The sequence below is a fragment of the Lissotriton helveticus genome, chromosome 3_1 (genome assembly GCF_964261635.1).
Source record: "Lissotriton helveticus chromosome 3_1, aLisHel1.1, whole genome shotgun sequence".
Lineage (NCBI taxonomy): Eukaryota > Metazoa > Chordata > Amphibia > Caudata > Salamandridae > Lissotriton > Lissotriton helveticus.
Genome location: NC_136061.1, coordinates 574504734 through 574525561, shown reverse-complemented (window position 1 = coordinate 574525561; position 20828 = coordinate 574504734). Strand labels below are relative to the sequence as shown.

The following is a 20828-nucleotide window of genomic DNA, read 5'->3' as shown; positions in this document are numbered from 1 at the left end:
AATTTGCCAATCTCAAATAGCGATTTCTAAAAAATCGCTATTTGAGATTCGCAAATCTCGATGTTGATACATCTGCCCCCAGGTAACGAGGGGAGGAAGTATGCAAGGCTCTGTGGGTGATGCAGGCAATTTTGTAAATAGCTCTTGCCTCAATGGGAAGCCATAGGAGTGATGTGGTCGCTTCGTTTAGACCCTGAAATAAAGCAAGCTGCTGAATGGAGGATTGATTTGAGAGGGGAGAGGTGGGATTTGGGTAGGTCTGTCAGAAGAGAATTGCAATAATCCAGTCTAGAGAAAGCCAGCGATTATATCAACGTTTTTAGGTTTTTCTCCGGGAAGAACAGACGAATCCCCCACAGGAGGCGCAAATGGTAACGTGCGTACTAAGCAATAGACTATTCCATGAGTACATTAGTTCTGAAGTTTATCGGGGCATAACATGTCTGCATGTGGGAGAATGTACCACATAGTAGATTTACGTGGCACAATTTGCTGCAAACAATACGTTTGAAAGAATTACGTTGGCAAAGGAGTTAATTAACAAACATTTTATAAAAAAACTTCTCCAAATCATGGAATTGTAGAGTTGACAATAACGGAAAACTCACCTGTATGAAAAACACTTTGTGCTTCTCTGGGTGAAATTGATCTGGAGTTCTGGGGTGATGGATTTCTGACTGCTGTCAAGAAAGAATGACTTGGGTCATATGCACAAGAGCATCCTAGAAGGGGAAGAGAGAATGCTGTTGCTTGGTCAAGAGAGGTAATATTGCAACCCCATAGAAAGGCAGTGTGGGAAAAAGCTGGACAAAATCCATACCCAACCGCTCAGCGCTAGAGCAAAAGCATAACATATTTTATTAACGTTGAATTTTAATTAGGTGATGTTTTAGTCACTCTATTTCCTGGTTACGTGCAGGCTTCTTGGTTGCTGAATAATAAGATGCAACACATTCATTTGACTCGTGGCAAACCAGACAAAACATGTCTGTGATTTTTTTAGAACATTTTTTGAAAATCTATGGGATTACCAAATCACCGTCATCTGAAATGACATGATTGTGCTGCGAAAGGGACGTGAAATCAATAGTTGGGTATTTCATTGAAAGCATTTTGATGATCACACTGTTTGGGTCCTTCGATTACATGATGGAAACGCTAGTGCACAGGAGCTGTGCCATAGCATTCTGCCAGGAAAACATAAAAGCCCATTGTGATACCTCCAGAATGCTGTTGAGATGCTGTTGCTCTTTTGGTGGGTGAATTCTGCTCAACAGTTAGATGTTATGTTATCTAGGCTTTGATATAGCGCACAACTCATCCCCGTAGGGATATCTGGGTGCTTGTGACTGGCAGGTAGATGAGTTAGAGGCAGCATTAAAACAACCTGGTTTTAAGGTGTTCTTGAAGCCCGACAGGCTGGTGCATGCAAGGATGCCGATGTAGAAGGGAAGCTTGTTCCAATGGTGTGAGCCAAGGTAGAAAATGGCTCGACCACCATGTTTAGTTGTGCAGATATGCGGAGGACACAGAAGAAATTGATTACTAGGGGCCTTATTATGAGTTTAGCAGTGAGTAAGTGGGATAGCCCCGCTCCAGCACCACCACACCAATGTTTGACCCACTCTCAGATAAGGAGTTTTCTCCTGTCTGGTGGTCTGTTCTTTGGCGTTCCCATGGCGGTGCCTATGAAATAGGCACCGCAATGGGAACATCAAAATCAGTACCTGCGGGGGCATGGCTTTGCCACGGAGCACAATGGCGACTAGATAGACTAGCTCTGTAACTACCCTGATCGTTTCTCGCAATCCGACTCACCAATTCGTCACCCAAACATAGGTGGGGCCACAGGAACCACTGCAGGTGCTGATAAGCCAAAGAACGACTCTGCTAGTCCCAAAATTCGCCGAGATATTGATGCTACACTTGTGGCCTTCCGGTAATCGAGAGCCGGGGACTGACGTTCAGTAGAGCAGGGTGTGGCGACGTGGCCGATCCGGCCCCTCACCAACGCAAGGCCGTGGTATCCGTCAGACATTCGGCGGGACGAGACAAGATTGATTCACGGAGGAACTGCCAGCGTCACTGGTGGTCTACCGGGGCCAACTGAGAAGAGGTAGGTGGTGACTCCACTGGAGGCTGCGAGAGAGGGGCCAGTATGGGGTGCTGAGGACAGAAGCACCCAAAGTGGTTTAGCCGGGCATTTCCGGCTCTCTGGACCCCGAGTGCCAATGAATGGACTGGCTCGTGTGGTGCCGAAGTGGAGTGACGGCCTCTTCTCAGGGTGTTGTAACAGGGGTATGACAGAGCGCCCCCTATAGTATCGGGCACCCTTTCACGATCTACCCTGCTCACCTACCTGTGCGCAAGTGCTGAGATAGCGCTCTGGGCAAACGTCTGAGAGGGTCAATTGAGGGCTTAGGCCCTGGCTGAAGACTCTGGGTGAACTCGCGGATTGTAGGGGGTCGGACAGATTACCACCACAGTTGCAGCTGATTGGGCCCGAGCGGTGTATTTGTCACAGACACCATGACTCGCACATAAGAAGTGGCATTGTGAGATTCTTCCTAATACTGATCTGGGATGGTCAGCCTTTTGCAGTCTACGAGGCACACAAGGGTGCTGATAAATTGTGTGATGCTCCTCTGCAGGGGAGAGGCCAAGGCTAGGAGGCAAGGGCGGGTCCTGGATTAATGGGGAGAAAATGTAAGGAGAAAAAGGCTTGAAAGGGTCACAACAGACAAAGCTCGATAAATATGCGTTACAGAAGCCCACTGACTCCGAACACAATGCCAAAGGGAAAATGGCGACCGGACCAGAGGGGGAGCATCAAGGCCCAACATTGAAGAATGTCATGGACGCGATCTATGGGGTGCGCTCATCCTTGGAACAAAGGATGGACGCCATCACGTCAGAGGTCACGCTTATTAGGGCAGATCTGACTAAAATTGGGGAGAAGGTGAAACAAATGGAGATTGTCACCTCTAGCCTCATCGGAGACGCATCGCAAATGCTAAAGAATATCAAAGACCTACAGGCTTTTCGTAAATTTGCAGAGGACAAACTAGATGACTATGAACCTGGTACCTGAAGGAACAATGTATGAATAATCGGTCTGCCGGAGAGGGTGGAGGGTCCTGCGGCTGACCTTTTTGTGGAGGACCTCATACTTAAACATCTCCAGCCTAAGGGGTTATCAAGATTTTTTGTGGTGGAAAGGGCGCATAGAGCCCCTGGGGATGACAGAAACCTGGCACACCTCCCCGCCCAATGTTGGTGAAACTCTAAAACTTCAGGGACAGGGATACCATATTACACACTGCGCAAGTGGCCCCTCCACTGAGGTACGAGAATCCAGAGATCTCCTTTTTTCCTGACTTCACCTTAAATGTCCAGTGACAACGTCGGTCATTTCTGGAAGTGAAGAAACAGCTTCTAGACAAGGGGCTCAAGTACGCTATGCTGTTCCTGGCCCGACTTCGCGTTGAAGATGAGGGTAAAGCCTGTTTTTTGATAATGCTGAGTTGGCTGCAGTCTGGCTGGCGGGTTGGAGAGCGGCAAAAGAACATAATGCTGGCTGAGTGGTAGACCTGACCATGTCGACTGACAACACTGTTTGGAGGGGGCTCGGTGCCATTGACTCGTACTGAACACTTAACCGAGTGGGCTAAACGGATTTGAAGCAGTGGCAGAGCCCACATGACGAACAACGGTTTGGATGATATTGCTAATTGTCTTATTAGTCCTCATGGGCATTATGTGGTTCGCCTAGTGAGGCACAATGTTTTTGATTAAGGGGAAGGGTCACGGAGGCGGAGTTTTTCACCCCCACTATATTCTACTTTTAGTTTAAAGTTTGGGCGAGACACTGCATAGTTTGATTCATGGGCAGTTTTAGGCCCAGAGTGCAGGAGAGCAGGGAGGGGGGTAGATGGGTTGGGGTTGGGTTGTTTCAGGTTTTATCAGAGAGGGCGGCATTGAATATTATTAGACGAGAGATGGAATACGCAAACTACGACTACACAAATGGGTGCACACTGGGATAAAAACTTTAAGATCCTGAGTTGGAACGTAAATGGACTCGGGGACCACCTAAAACTTAGTATTGTATTACAATATATTAAACGACACGCCCCAGACATGGTACTCCTTCAAGAAATGCATCTAGTTGGCAATTCCCGTAAAGCTATGAGTAGATGGGGCTACCGGCTAGTGGTTCATTCTGGTTTTACGACGGGTTCTAGGGGAGTGGGCATTATGTAAAAAAATTCCTTTCTGCTGTCAATACAACACACCTGGACTGACGGGATGGGTAGCTTTGCAGCAATTTCAGGGCAGTGGGAGGGGAGGTTACTTACTCTAGTAGCAGTGTATGTCCCACCAGGGTTACTGGGCCAAATCTTCAAAGATTTAGGCAAAATCAAGCTGTCATTCCCAGAAGGCTACCTGGTCATGGGAGGCGATTTTAACTCCTTTGTGTCTGGTTCTCTTGACCGGTTTTCCTCCCCGTAATATAAGCCCCCCACATAGGTGGCTCCTGGATTTCCTAGACACATTGGGCTCGTGGACATGTGGAGAGTGTATCACCTGGAAAGTATCCAACACACCTTCCATTGAGGGGCACACAATAGCTTATCATCTAATTCCAGCGTCCTAAATAGGAAATATTCAGGAAATTAGGCACCTGTCTCAAAGCATATCTGACCACTCCCCTTTAAGGGCAGAAGTGGTCCTGGGTGAGAAAATGGTGGGGAGAATAGCGCCCATCATCCCCTGGTACCTTCGGAACCCTGTGGCCAAAAGCAAACTCTTAAAAGCTATTGAAAACTACTTTCTAGAAAACAAGGAATCAGTGCGGTCATCTCAAACCTTGTGGGAAGCTTTTAAAACTGTACTAAGGGGTCAAGCACTTTCACTGATTGCCGGTGTGCGGAAAGGAAAGTCACAAGAGCTAGCCCGCTTAGAGGACGAGATCGAGATCCTCCTCATGGAGGAGGAAAATGAGAGATCAGTGACGCAAGACAGACTTCATGCCCTGAAACTGAAAAGAGACGAATATAAATCCATTGCTACTGACATGGCCAAGACACTGAGCTGAGTCAAAGAGGGTAGGCTGTATGAATTGGGGGACAAGGCTGGAAAGTTATTGGCCTGGTTAGACAAAAAAGAGCTGGTGAGTTGATTAGTACCAGAACTACTGGAGAGGTCAGGTGAAATAACAGATCCACAAGAGATAGCCAACGAATTTGCAGATTATTATCGCTCTATTTACCACCAAGCGAGTTCCTCCCTCCTAGAAGAGAACTCGCTAGGCCTGCTCTCGGATATGCTGCTCCCTACCTTGGCCACAGATGAAAGAGATGTGCTCAATAACGAGGAAGTTGCTCAGGCAATTAGAAACCTCCAGTCAGGTAAATCTCTGGGCCCCAATGGGCTGCCGATCGAGTTATATAAACTGAAGCCGGACATAATTGCCCATTCCTACGGGCCATGTTTACCAAAAGTCTTGATTCAGGACTGCTACCTTGAGATCAAAGGGTGGCTACATTGGTTACCATACACCCTTCCTATAGGCCCATCTCCTTGTCAAATACGGAGCCTAAAGTTGTAGCAAAACTACTGGCCGGCCGTTTGGCTCAAGTAATAGGAAAATTAGTACACCCGGATCAATCGGGTTTTATGCCTTACCGAAAAAACGCGCTACATTTGAGGAGATTGCAAGGCGTGTGAGCACAACAGGGCACGATCCAAGAAGCAGCAGTTGTGGTTTCGCTAGATGCCTTGATAGCCTTCGACACTATTCATTGGCCGTATCTGTTTGCAGTCTTGGCTAAGATGAGATTCGGGCCCAATTTCATCAGGTGGATGTGCCTTTTGTACACAGAGCCCTTAGCGCAGGTGGTTGTCAACAATAAAAGGTCGGGTGTATTCACGCTGGGCCGTGAGACTCAACAGGGTTGTCCATTGTCCCCCTTACGTTTGCCCTTACCCTTGGTGGCATGGATTCATAGAGACCCAGTAATCTGGCAATGTGGCCAGGCTGGTACATTTATGCATATTTTGTGGGAATGTGTGTACATCCAGAGATACTCAAAGGGAGTCCATGACTGTCTTGGTGAGGTCCTTGGACTAGATGTTGGACTTTAAGCCAAAAGATGCTTTTAGAATGTCTGGGTACCCACCAACTTAAATAGTAAAGACAAAATATGGGTCAAATTGTGCTTGATGTTGGCCAAAAGGAATCTAGCTAGGCTATGGGGTGCGGGTGTGCCGCCCAAAGTGGAGGCGTGGAAAGCTGATATGGATTGCTGTATGACAAGGGAGAAAACAGTTTATGTAGCAAGAGGATACCCAAAAGAATAGTCTTCTATATATTGAACAAATGGAATGATTATTGTGGTAATATTTGTGTCCCACCAACTGTCCCCTCTATCGAAGATCCTAATACACCATAGCTGATGTTACAATATCATTCAATGCATTACACTGTGCAACGTCAATATGTATGTATGTAAATGTGAAATTTGACTTATCCCATCAAACTGTGACCAGAAATGTTGTTTCTTTATTGTCTAATAAAAAGATTTTTTTTAAATCAGTACCTGCACTGCATGGGCTGCTGCAGTCCATGATGGGAAGATACTGGGGTATATGCACATAGAGGGGCCCAGGGCCCCCTTTGTTTCCTCACCGCCACACTGCCATGAAAAGTGTGGCAGTGAGGAATCTCATAATATGCCTGGTGGGACAGCAGGGGCTCCAAAAATCATATTGTGGCTGCAAGACAAACGAAACACCGCCAGGGATGTTTGGCAGGTTCAGTGGTCCGAGAGCGGCCCAACCACTCTGGTCGTAATATGGCGGTTGGAAGACTGCCACTGCTGCGCCCCCACGAGTCTGGTGGCCCTAGACCTAAACACCTGTTTGGAAGGTACAGAGATGAATCTGTCCTGAATGTAGTTTGACCAGAGTCTGACAAAGATTTTTAGGTCAGGCAGATTAGTTTTAACCGTGTTCTCTTTCAAATGGGGAGCCAATGTAGTGCTCTAAGCATAGGGGTTGAATGTGTCCTTGGAGGCAGGCTGTTTACCATATGGCCAGCGGTGTTTTGGACAGCATGCAATTTTGATAGAAGGGATTCATTAGAAGCGAGGATTAGAGCATTGCCATAATCAAGGCGGCTGATGAATAATCCCTGGGTAAGTGTCTTCTGGGAGCTCAAAGGAAGCCACCGAAAGATTTTCTTGAGAGGGCGCTTTGTCCCAAAACAGGTACAGCTGACAGAGGTAATCTGGTCTCTCAAATAGTTTGTTATCTAAAAGTGTACCATGGATCCTGGCAGTTTTACTGGACAGTGGGGTGGAACCAAGTTCCACTGGCCACCAATCCTCCACCCAATAGAGCTGGGTTTTGCCAAACAGAAGAATCTATGTCTTGCCTCCATTTAGGTGTAGACAGTTAAGGGATATCCAGTTGGCAATTTTTCTCATGAAGGCCACAAATTGCTGTTTGACATTCTCAGTGTTGTGCGCAAACGCGATGACCATCTGAGTGTCGTCTGCATAAGAAAACGTTTTAGACCCGCAAGACTTAACTAATTGGGCTATGGGGGCTATGTAGATATTGGAAAGCGTAGGGATCAATCGGACCCCTGAGGAATCCCCTTGCGCAAGGTGTAAGTGTTGTAATGGACCGTGCCCATAAAAGCTGTTTGGACCCTGTCCTTAGATGGGTGAATAATTAAAAATGTTCCTGAAAAATTTCATAAAGATTGGTTGGATGTTTTTAAAACTGCTCCGGTGGAATTTGGATAGTTTGACAAATTTGTTAGAGATGGGGTCCTTGCCCTGCTAAACCATAAGATTTAGGGTGCTTGTGTCCATTATATTTGGTTCAAGGGGGGCATCTATGAAAATTTCAGCTGTCTATTCTAGTGAGATTCCTGTGACTTCAACTACGTTTTATAAAAACAAGGATATACAGTTCAGTGAGCAAGGGGATGCTTTCATTAATTTGGTAAAACTAAGGCTCATTTATAAACTATAGCTAGCTCGAGACACTGCTTTTTCAGTGAGATTGTGGATGTTGGACATGGCCTCCTCTGCAGCGTCATCCTTGAACTGTTTGTGAACCTGTCTTTGTTTGCTTTTGTGACTGTGCACCTTATCACTGCAAACCAGTGCTAAAGTGATTGTGCTGTCTCCTTTTTGCATGGTAAAATTGTCTTTCACCCAATTGACACATTTAATTTGCTTGTAAGTCCCTAGTAAAGTTGTACTACATGTACCCAAGGCCTGTAAATTAAATGCTACTAGTGGGCCTTCATAATCAAAACAATGACAGTTCTCATAGACAAAATATGTATAATATATTAATTTTAGGTGTAATGCAAAACAGTGGATGTCTATTTAGATTGAGTAAGGTACCCACACTGAAAGTAGGACCATGGTAGAATTGAGAGCATGCCTGATGCAACAAGAGAACTTTGTGACAGAGAAAGTGGTGGGTGGCATGCACACCAATCCAGTGAATAAGCAAAGTGCTACTCACATAGGTACCCTTCTGGGAGCTAATGGGAGTGCAGCACTTAATGTGCCACCCACTAAAGTAACCTTTTAAACATTTCCTGTGCAAAGTTTTAACCAGCCATTTTGACCTGGCAAAATAAACCTGTTGCCAGGCCTAAAACATCCTTTATAGAGCCCTCTGGGCTCTGTACAGCCCAGAGGGCAGGGTGCAATGTTTTTAAAATGTAGGTAGTGCACTTTTACTTTTTATATGTACTGTAGTGAAAAACTCTTAAATGAGTTTTTCATTCAAGCATGGCCTACCTCTCCTATTGAATAACACTAGATTACCTAACTAAATTTAACAATTGATAACTTTCAATTGGGAGCAGGTAGGGAGGTTAAGTTTGGTGTCTAAAGTATAGTAATTTAAACTCTCTTTAATGGTTAATTCCGGTTTAAGTCCCAATTCTGAAATGCCACTTTTAGATTCGCTGCCAAAAGCACAATTGATGGACGGGATGCTGATCAATGTCAAACGCTCTCCCCCAGTCAGAGATCTGGGCCTAAATCCATTGGGGTTTTTTTGTTGCTCACCACGGCATTCCAGTTTGGACCCAGCCATATGCAAATCAGTCCTGACCCTGCTCCCCATGGGACCAGTTCAGCCCCACTTGCCTGGAAAGTGGTCCTAGGATGCTTGTTCCCTGTCGACAGAGGACCTGGCCTGGCAGTTCGGACTGGACTGTTCTCCTGGGGAGTAGGGTAAAGACTAATTTGCATAAGGGTGGGTCCAAACTGGTTTGGCTTTGGTGAGCAAACAAAGTATAGATTTAGACCCAGATCTCTGACTGGGGGTGAGTGTTGGACATTGATCAGCATTCCATCCATCAATTGTTCTTTTTACTTTTAGATAGATAGCATTTTGTTGTCCAAACTATTTAGTGTCTGCAGCCTGTATCCTGGGTCACGTGACTAGGTATGGTAGGCAGTTGGCCTTTGTGTATTGCTCCTAGACATTAAGAAAAAAGGGGAATAGGTGTTGGCAGGATGGAACATCTCTGACTTGACGGGGGTGAGGAGGTGTAACCTGCACATCACAAAAGCTCTGCCTCAGCACACTCACCAAGGGTTTCACATCAGTCCATTGTGCCCTTGGCAAGCATGAGTTTGTCTAGGGGAGGCAGGAAATTCCAAGTACTTCTGGGGTTGAATCCTCTAGCAGCTTCTCCTACTTCAAAACTGGCACCACGTATCATTTTTGAACCCTCAGACCCAACTCCTTGACCTGTGGACACTACAGAAGAAGGGCACCCTGCTTCTCTGCTGCTTGAGGCCTGCCCTGCTTGCTGTGAAGGAATACTGGACCTGCAACTTTCATCTCAGCCTGGCTGACTTCCTATTCTGAGCTACAGGAACATAATAAGCTCCAGCTGCATCTGCACAGCTGACCTGATGCCTGGACCTGCCTGAGCCCTATTGGCCTCTGCTGGAGTGTGTTCCTGAACCTCAAGAGGTGCCCCTCAATCCTGGACCCTCAGCATGGCCTCAGTTGAACTCCGCCCCAAAGATAAGGAGTTTTTGGCTCTTTGGGCTCTTTGTGACCACGAACAGGCCTGTTCGGGCCAAGATCTTGCCGCATGCTCTGACCAACAATTTGAAGCTCCAGTGCACCTGACTCTACGAGCTACAGTGATCGCCAGCGACTATTGGCAACATGGGATCTGCTCTTCGCTTTTCAGCATCAACAGCCCACGGAGCCTGCCAGCACGACTCTGCAGTACCAACTGTCCATGATTCTCCATAGAATCTTTGCACTAAAGCAATGACCATCCACAATGCCCTGCCTGCTCTATAGGCGCCTGCAATGACCATCCACAACAAACTCCTTGCTCCACGTGGCCCTCTCCACCGTGAACTGGGCTCTTCACATTAGACTTTCGTAGGACAATCATTCAGCGGGACTAACCTATTCCCTGTATCTGGGACATCCTCCATCACAGTCAACCTGTACTTGTGACTTTCATCCGATCTCACACAACCAGATAGTCGCAAGTGACGTTTTGTACTTTTTGGCGCTATACTAACCTTAAACCTTTAAAATTGCATATCTTCAGTTCTACTGACTGGATTTTGGTAGTTTTAAGGCCTGATTACGATGTGTGCTGGAATGGCTCCAACCGTCAGTCAGAGTCTCTAGCCCACATCGTAATTGGCTGGTCAGATTCCTTTCTGATCAACCCATTTCGAAGGGGTCGGTCAGAAGGGAATCCAAATCAGTTTTTCAAATGGCCTCTGAATTGCTCGGAGAGCCTGTCCTCCATTCGGAAACCCTGCAGTAATCCCTCGGCCAGCTCTTTCCGGCCAAGGGATTACAATGGCAGATTCTCACTGCCTTTCTTTACCAGCCTTTCCAACACAGAAAGGCATTGGGAATCTGTCTTTGCGGGCCCCCTAGCAGGGCCCCCATGGGTGCAAGGCCGCTGAATGCTGGCCACATATGGTGGCCCCCTATGTTGGGCACCTATAGTGCCCCACTGTTGATCGTTGATCCCTGCACCCGATGGCAGGCACCTTAAGGTGCCTGCCACCGGGTGCCCAGGAGGAACTGCACCTCTGCTCTTTGCAATGATAGCATGCATTCCGTCCGGAATGCATGCTCCCATTGTAAAGTATAGGATTGCGACCAAACAGGATTCGGTTGCATCCTACTTCCTCTGCTGGAACCGACAACAGGAGGTTGTTAAGTTCCAGTTCCCAACTGCTGTCGAACAAACTCTGGTCAGTCTAACATCGAAATCGGGCCCTTAGTGTCAAATAATTTAATACATTTTACTCTATTTTGTTAATTGGTGTGATATTTATCTAGTGATGTGTTTTTACTTTACTACTGTTTGAAGTGCTGCATAAATACTTTACACATTGCCTCTAAGTTAAGCCTGACTGCTTTTGTGTCAAGCTACCAGAAGGTTAATAACAGGTCAATTTGGGATTTGCCTGTGTTTCACCTTGACACGAATTGTGGTTGCTGCTTGAGTAAGGTTTCACCCTCATCAACTGGTAACCCAAGTCCCAACAGTGCAGTACTTCTATTTTAGCAGAACATGGTCATTATTTCTAGTGCAGTGCATGTGTTGACAGAAAGAGCATTTTATGTGGCAGTTCATAGGTCTCTTCTTTACATTTCAGGGAGACTGGAGCAAGTCTATTTTAGTGAGGCTGTCTATATATTGTGTGAGATTTGGGACTACTTTTATCAATTTACTTGACATTGGGAGCTGTCTTTGTTCATTTTAGGTCTCGTCTACTGGCAACTTTTAGTACTTTTTCTTAAAGACCTGTTGTGGACAATATCTTCATTGGACTTTGGGTTAGCCCATTGCCTCCTAATGTCTGACTTTCTTGCATTTGCTTGATTCTTCTACAATGGCTTTTTTCCTTTTCTTGTGTTAGGTCCTCCAGATAGAGCATCCTTTTAGTGGACGACTGCTTACATTCGGGGAACAATTTTTTTTACATTTTTCTTTAGCACTTCATGTGAATATATTTGTATTCTTGCTTTTTCCATCATGTGCTACTTTCCCTCTGAATTCCTGACCTATCCTCTCCTCTCTATGTGCCCCCTCCCAGCTTTTCTGTTTCTTTTCTGTTATTCCCAGTGCCTAACATGCTATCCGTGTTGCTAACTACTCCCCAGCTCATTTGTTGCTACAACTCCTTGTCCTTCTCGGTTGTTGTCACTTTTATCAATTTATCTTTTACATTTCTAATCTTCCATTTTCTTCACCATTGCTGCCCTGGTGTTCCTGCCACTCACGCCAACCCTCACCTGCTCAACTGTTATTTCAACTTCTTGTCTCATTTAAAAAAAAAAAAATAGCGTCTATTTTCTGGGGCCCCAGAAGTTGCTATTTGCTGTGGGCTGCTCATTTCTGAGGAGAGGTGTGGCGCAGCGGCTAAGGTGGCTGACTCACAGTTCCATCGCCGGCACCAGCTCAGCTCAGTATCATGAGACTCTGGCGATAGGTCACCTAATCCCCCCCCTCACCCCCAGCACCTTCAAACCCTTGAGGGTGCTTTACAAATACTGGATTTATTTATTTACTTTCTTGACAAAAATGTTCTTTGTAACACTTTTTATGTTTTTTTTGTATTTACTTTTCCATGCAGGGAATGCTAAATAAAAGCAAACAACAAAATGGTACCACATTGCGATGGTGAACAACCTTTACAACGAAACTTTTACAACCCACTACCATTACAACGCGGTCATTACAACGCAAACTATTACAACGCATTGCTCTGGGGGGCGCTCTAGGATAGGGAATAGGTTAATTTACTATCCAATAACCTTCCCTAGTGTCCACGGGGACTGCAGTTGGAATAGTAAATGAAACTATTCACTATCCAGCACCCCAAAGCGCTATGCGTTGTAATGGACTGCGATGTAAAAAACGAGTTGTAAAGGCAGGCGTTGTAATAGCCTGCGTTTTAACGTCATACATCCCATTGCGATGCATGTGGGTGCATGTAGGTTAATATTGCAGCAATTTTAGTGTTATGATGAATGTGGGCATGTATCTGATTAGGCAAGGAAGCACGTTCACAGGATTTTGCTTTTTTCCGATGCTAATTAACACTGGCCAAAAAAAAAAGCATTGACAAAACCAACAGGTGAGAGAAGAGACCTAGAGGATTTTCCAGTGGTGGTTTTAAATTGGGGCCTACATCATCTGTAAGTGTCATTGCAGTTTGACTCTTATCACCTTCATATAATTATGATTAATTATTTCTATTATTGTGTGATTTGAATACTTCTGTCCATTTTTGGAGACGTGTATCTAATCCTGTGAGAATGTCAGTAAATCTAATGATTTTAGGTATGTTTAGTATCGGGCACACTTGCCCATTAAGTGTGACTGGTGCTAATTCTCACCATAGAGTATGAATGGGGCTAACTGGTGCCTAGTTAGAGATTTAGCCGTTCTATCTATCTTAGTGAGATTGTGGTTGATTCTATCTGTTTAGTTTGATTTGAATTATTTATCCATTTAGCCAAACTTGAGCTTGCATGCATTGCCAGCATCATTTCGTCATCTTCATCTTTAGCAAAATAAATTAGGTTTGCACTACTCCTATCCTTTTATTGGGAAAACATCTTTGTAAGGAGTTCAGTGAAGCTTCAATGTATTCCACTGCTGCTTCTACTGTGATTATCCTTTTTTTTGAGTTTGGTACTCTAGTTATTTCCAGGCCACTGATGCTGCTTTGATTTAACCTACTAAACTGTAGGGTGATTCCTGAGGATTACCCTCAAATGTATTGGGTGGGAGCTGTAAACAACTGGCCTTGGAGGATTGAGACGTGAGTTCTAGCCTAGGTGTGAAATTCTTGACAGATCATTTTTTCCTCTAAGTCTTTCTATCCCTGTAAAGGTTAAATGTAGGAGTTTTTATAAAGAGGGTTGTCAGATCAGTTGTTCTATGTGTGTGTCATTTCCTGTATAGGCTAAATGTGGGATTTCTAATAAAGAGATTATTCCGAACAATAAATGGTAAAATTAAAAACGTAACATTTATGTAGGTAATGAGTTTTCTATTCAGTCGAAAAAGCACCCTGAAGTTTAGAAAGTATCTTGATATCTGCAGTACATCAGATGACCATGGGGTCTTCTCTTCTAGCCTTAATGCATGCTGTAGTCTTCGGTAATGTGACAGCCATCATCCAGCGGATGTACTCCCGCCGCTCCCTCTACCACACCAGGACCAAAGACCTAAAGGACTTCATCCGCGTCCACCGTATGCCAAAGCCGCTGAAGCAACGCATGCTAGAGTGCTTTCAGACCACATGGTCAGTCAACAATGGCATTGATGCCAATGAGGTGAGTTTTGAGGTGGACTCACTGTGGACAAGCAAGAGAGAGGGCAGGGGAGTTGTTGCCTCCAGAAGACACATGGAAAGCACATGCCTGGCTTTTACCTACTTAATGAGTGTTTCCCCAATTCACAACACGCTTGCCAAGTACATATGGGCACCTTGTGCATGTTGGGAAATATGATACTTTACAAGCACCAACATCATTTAAGTATTTACATTCTTCATGTCTCCCTTCATTTGTTCAAATCCCTGTATCTTCTATATTACATCACGGTCTAATCCCTGGTCTAATTCTTTTTCCTCTCATTTTTACTCCATCTCACTTTAGCTTACATATTTTAATCTAAATAATTTTGTTTCTATCATATCCCCCTTCATGTTTTCCCCTTATTGTGGCACTTAATTTTCTTTTCCCTCATCCTACATTGACACTTATTCCCTACTACTCCAGATCTTATTTTCTTACTCCATTAGCTTTTGTTTCTCCTCTTATTTTGATTCCGAATGCCTTCTGTTTAACTACTTCTTTTGTAACAGATCTAACCTGTTTCTGTGTAGCTCATGAGTTTATCCCTATTATTTCTCTCCTAAATCCTTTTACGTTTTAGTTCCTTCTGTTTAATTTGTCTCCTCCTTTCTCAGCTTGTCTCACATTTCATCCCATGTATCCTTCTCTCTCATCACCCCATCTTTTACCCCATCATTTTTGCCACAGTGGTGAACTCTTTTGTGTCACTTGCCATTTTTACCTTATCTGCGGTTGCCTCCTCAGCCCTCCCATTTGGTTTTTCCTATCTTCGCCTTTCTCAGTTCTGAATCATTTGTAGCTCCATTTCCCACTGTCTCTTTTCACATCTTGTTGTTACGTGATATACAGGTGTGTCCGTTCCCCTACGGTAATTTCTAACCATGAATGCCCCATCTCACCTATTAATTAGCCTTTTTTCACATCATGCTTTTCAGATGTTTCTAATGTCCTTTTGTGTTGCTTACATGTGTAGCGCTTTTGTCATTTACACCACCCCCCTACGCAATTGTCTGCATGGGAATAGATGAGCTCTCTTTCTGATGTTTCTTTATAGAGCCATGGTTGGATTATAACCATATGCAGCATTATTTACCTTGCCTTGTCTACGTTTAAGGCTCATATTGGCATTTACAGTCAGCAGTCTACTGGTAGCTAGCAATCGACTGGTTGAAGACAACTGTTCTAGACCACCTAAATAACCTGGTTATTGTAGACATTGCTGAAGTGAGGGGATGAGGACAGAGCTCCATTACGGTAGCCTGTGCATTGCCAGAGCCCCACCCCGGACCCTCGCCAAGCCGTCTTAATTGTCACCCCACTTACACCCCACACTGCACTCTCAGTAACATACCAGCTCCGCTGTAATCAGGCGTCGAAGCACACCCGGGACACATTAGGTGTCACTGGGTGGGCCCGATGATGAAGCATGCCACCAAGTAGGTTGGTGGGTGAGAGCTTCATGAACACACCAACAAGGTGTCCACTGACAAAACTAGTCAGAGTCCAAACCATAATAGTCATATTGAGCTAGTCCTCTTTGTTGATACATATAAACCCACGGGGACACGGACTAGCTTTCTAGTCCTCTCTCTCTCTCTTGATACGTCTATACCTGTGTTATACATGTAACAGTGCCACATATGGCAAAAGGTACGTCCTGTGTCACAAGTACATACAATACAGACTCTTATTCACCCATACACATATATCCCATTCATATGCATACATATTCATACATCCCCAAGACCACGCTCTCACTGAAACACATGGCAGCCATGTTAGAGTGCCCTAGTCAAAGTATTTTGTTCAAACCCTAGTCTTTGGCTCAGTGAACATTAGGCTTATATTCAATGAAATTGGCCGATGGGAGCATCTGGTAGCTTTGTGCGAGTGGCTTGGCATTCAGTAGCTCACAATGATTTTCACTGATTAGATGTAGCTCTCACTGCAGAAAAGGTTGGAGACCCCTGGTCTACGAACTCTGTCAAATAAAGGTGAACTAGTTCAGAGATCACAATGCGTGGCTAGGTCTAGTGTTTTGCCAGATGCTTTTTGGGGATGCTAGTGGTGCTCGGAACAGCAGTGCAGCAGTTGCAGTGGCACCATTGCCCAAAGGTATGAAGTGTTCTCCAAGAGACAAAATATGGCGGGGTAGCATTTCCTTTCCTTGCGTGTGGACCCATGTTACTCTTACTCCGTTACTGCTGTAATAAGAAGACAGCAGATGAGTCCATGGACACATTGATGCTTTTAAGGATGGTTTGCTAAGCACCAGCTCATAAGGGCCAAAGTGATAAAAGTCAGTGCATGTCACCCCTTATTTTAACCACTAGCTCTGCTTTATGACCACACATCTTATGTTTAATCATAATGCTTTCTGACTCATCTTCCACCCGCTTCAGGAAAAAGACCTTGGTTTTTCTTTCAACTATCTGCAAATCATTTTAAACCTCAGCTGCCTCTTTAAAATCAAAAAACCTTCACATTATAGAACAACGTGTTGTCAGTGATGACCCTTTAAGTGGACAATAACAGTATTTTTGTTCACACCCTGTGTCACTGCTGACAGGATTTACAATGCCCCCCTCCGTGGAGACAGTTGATGCTGTAAAAGAAGAGATTTATGTTAAAAAGGTTATTTTTGTAGTTTTATGTTTGAACTAATGCAACTGTTAACATGACAAGAATGGCTTGTACACCTTAATGACCATATAGAGATGACATTTTTCATGCCAGGATTCTTATTTGGTCCAACATCAACTAAGTCAGTCACTTATACAAATTACATGGCCTGCAACCTATGTGAACATTTGGGGATAGCAATTGAGCAAATATAACTAGTAATTTTCCTATTTTGTTTCCACAATAACTGAAAATGTTTCTGAAACTTGCTGCACTCACCAGTCTCTCTTGTGCTCCTACAGCTCCTGAGGGATTTCCCAGATGAGCTAAGAGCAGACATCGCCATGCATCTCAACAAGGAAATCCTGCAGTTGCCCGTCTTTGAGTCTGCCAGCCGGGGATGTCTGCGCTCACTTTCCCTGAACATCAAGACTTCCTTCTGCGCCCCGGGGGAGTACCTTATCCGTCAGGGGGATGCGCTGCATGCCATCTACTTTGTCTGCTCCGGTTCGATGGAGGTCCTGAAGGATAACACCGTTCTGGCCATCCTGGGTATGTAGCCAACTTTGCTTCCTACTGAGGAGACTAGAGTCATTCTTTACACAAACCTAGTCCTCCAACAGTGCTAATGGACCTGCGTGATATTTATTATTTGTTGCCTGTTTGGTCAACTACTTGCCCTACCATGACTCATGATACGCTGTGTCGCTTTTACACATGCTTCCGAGTCATCTCTCTGACTTTGAGATCCAAACCCATCTACTCATGGTCACATGTGCTTTCCTGCGCACTGTCCAAGAAACCTACTATTTACTGTATTAATAAGGTTTTGCTAGAAGGCAAACCCCGACATTTTGAGATGAGAGCAAAAAGAAAGGTTAAATAATCTACTGCACATTATTGCTCATTTTTGATCTTTCTTAAAATGAGTAGAAGGGTGGTAGAAATGGAACATGACCTTAAGTAATTATGTGATGTCTTTTTAGTGGATATGGCCAACTCTGGAACTCACTGCCTGTAGGAAAGTTGATTATTAGTAGGTGGGGGTATTTACCTTCAGCTGGTGATAATATCACATTCACTTATAGGTCCAGTCAAGTCTCAATAAATTAATCCTTACTCAATCCTTGGTACTTTTGCAAACGAGAGTCAGGCTTAACTTAGGAGACAGCATTTCATACCACCAAAACAGTAAATAAGTAAAAGACACAATGCAATAAATATCCAGAACCAATTTATACGAATAGAGAATATTTGTATCTTTATAATGACTCCAAAAATCCAATATGGGGAACGGAAATAGGATTTTTTAAAGATTAAATCAAAAACTTTGTATTCTAGCACCAAAAAGTCTAAAGCACCACTCACGGCTATCTGGTCATGCTGGAGCAGGACAAAGTCAAAGTTTTAGGCCGACTGCGATGGAGCATGGGTCGGATAGGTTGAGGGTTATGTCCCAGTCAAAAATGTATCTTCGTACTTAGGGCCTTATAATGACTTTGGCAGGGACACCACCAGCCCGCAGCGGTGATGGCCGAGAGAACGCGTCCAAGCTGGCAGCGTCCCGAGTGCCTCATTAAAAAATTACTGCGGGTCTGGTGGTGTTGCGGCACCGCAGGCAAGGCGGCTTATGCTTCGGCTCTTGGAGAGAGCCTGAAGCCAATGCTGGCCGCATTGCTTCACCGACAGCAATTTGGGTGCACTGTTGCCATGCACGATATTGTGCATGGCAAACCGTGTGTGCTCCTAAATTGGTGGCATGGGGGTCACAACATATGCCCTGACCACAAGCCACATGGGCTTGTTTGCCCTGGTGCCTTTTTCTGTCCCATCCATGAAATCGTCTGTAGAAAGTCAGGTCGCAATACCCACTTCAGTGCCTATACTGGCACTGCCACCATTGACCGCCGCTGACCACACTGCGTCCGCCACAGGACTAGAGATCTTGCCGGTGGTGGTGGTCTTACGGTGGTCTGCCTGTCCGCATTGTAATCTGGTGGTCGGATCACCAGGGTAGCGGGCGGTCATACCGCCAAATGACGATGGCAGTCCCTGACTCGCCAAAGTGGTAATTAGGCCTTTAGTCTTTTTTTTGGAGCTTTTTATCTCAATGTCAAGTCCACGGCTTACCCGGATCAGAGTTTGATTCAACGAAGTGGCCTGCTGCAGCGCAATGCCTCAGTGAGCCTCTGGAAGTCTGTGTCCTCGGTGTCGATGGTGAGGAGCTCTGGAGCTTTCAGCAGGATAAACCATTGCGGTCAGGCCGGTTCGTGAGTCTACTATGGCTGCTTAACTTTAAATGCCAAGCCTATCTCTTCCTGGAGCTTTTCAGCAATACTTTGTAGAAAGTTTCCAAAGTTTCAGACTTTGTTCCTTGTTGTTTCCTTTGGGGAGAAAAGTTCCAGCCAAGGGTTAGGAGACTCTGGATTGTGTCTCGGGGGCTACGACTCAATCTCCCACAATGCACCTTCACAGTCAGGAAAAATCCAGTTGCAACTGATCAGCTGGGGTGATCTTCTCATTGGGTTTACAGGTGACTTCTTCCAGCTTTGTTTTACCTGTTGCTGATCAGTAAATCCACTCCTTTTCCGTTGAGTCAGACACAGACCTTTCTTTGTGTTGCTTTGAGAGTGTAGCTGGTGCAGTCCTTTTGTGTACAAGCCTGCTGTGGTGCAGTCCAAGGGTCCAGCAGGGTAGTCCTTCTTCTTCTGAAGTTCAAGGCAGTGATCTGAGGAGCTTCCACAGCTGTCTCATATTTATCCTCCATTCTAAGGTGGCAAGAGGGGGGACACCCCAACCAATAGGGGTAAAGTTACCTCCCTCTGCTATGACAACTTCCTGCGAAGAGTGGCATATTTTTGATGCATAATGCCCTGTTCTCACAAAAATCAAAATGGAGACAATCTCTTTTTGGTGTGTGTCTATGTAACCCGACCAAAAGGTGTGGCTAACAACTCACTACACTCCCCTTCCAGCACCTCTCCGAAATTAGGGGGGCTCCCATCTGGCTGGAGACCAAAGAAGTGGGGGCTGGCCTGGGTTCTTTGACATTTGTTCTCCTGTCATATCTCCCCAGTCACCCTCCTCTGCCTGGCTGCTCCACGAAGCATATCCCCTCCCACCAATGGCTGTATTGTTCAGCCCCAGGCTTCTTCATACCTGACCAAGTAGCAGCTTGGCTCATGCCGTAAATGGCTGACCAATCAGAAGAGGCTGCTACAGGGCGGCTTTAGGTACTTTCAAAATAGTAAGTTCTAAAAGTACTTTCCTATAATAGCTATAATTAGGCCTCCCAGCTTTATGGTAATTATTTTTTTTACCATTTCTAACTGTAATTCTCCATATTTTAGTTTTTTGCCATCTCATTGGTGTTTAGCCATGCTTATTTTGTGGTATTAGAATAATGGAGCTGTAAAATGGTAGATTTCCACGTTTATTTATTTCTTGTACATGCACTCAAACATGGATGCCTGTTATGTTTTAGCAAATTAATCAGCCATGTGTTAGAAATGGGGGTCTCTAGTTGGCACTGGCTCGTGCCACTGTCCAAATAAGGACCCTTCCTCCTAAGTCAGGGCAAGTAGGTCCCCCCTTTCGATAACCCCTGCTCAACCCTGTGGTAACTTAGGCCTATCTCAGAGGCAGTGTGTGAAGCGTTCATGACCAGGTACAATAAGGCAGTAATGACACCACAAAAGGACACAACTCAGGTAGGTATAGAAAAATAATATCTTTATCTAGCAGGTTAACTCAACTCTCCAAGTGCGTCAACAATAACAATTCACGTCAACCCG

The 20828-nt window shown here is 45.0% G+C and overlaps 1 protein-coding gene across 1 annotated transcript in view; it reads left to right on the top strand.

Moving 5' to 3' along the window:
* LOC144822714 (voltage-gated delayed rectifier potassium channel KCNH8-like) overlaps positions 1-20828 on the top strand; it is a 1606123-nt gene that overhangs the window by 1153856 nt on the left and 431439 nt on the right. Inside the window, exons 9-10 of the mRNA XM_078680531.1 lie at positions 14189-14388; positions 17337-17586. Of these exons, the coding sequence (XP_078536657.1) occupies positions 14189-14388; positions 17337-17586 (450 nt within the window). The remainder of the gene's footprint in view (positions 1-14188; positions 14389-17336; positions 17587-20828) is intronic.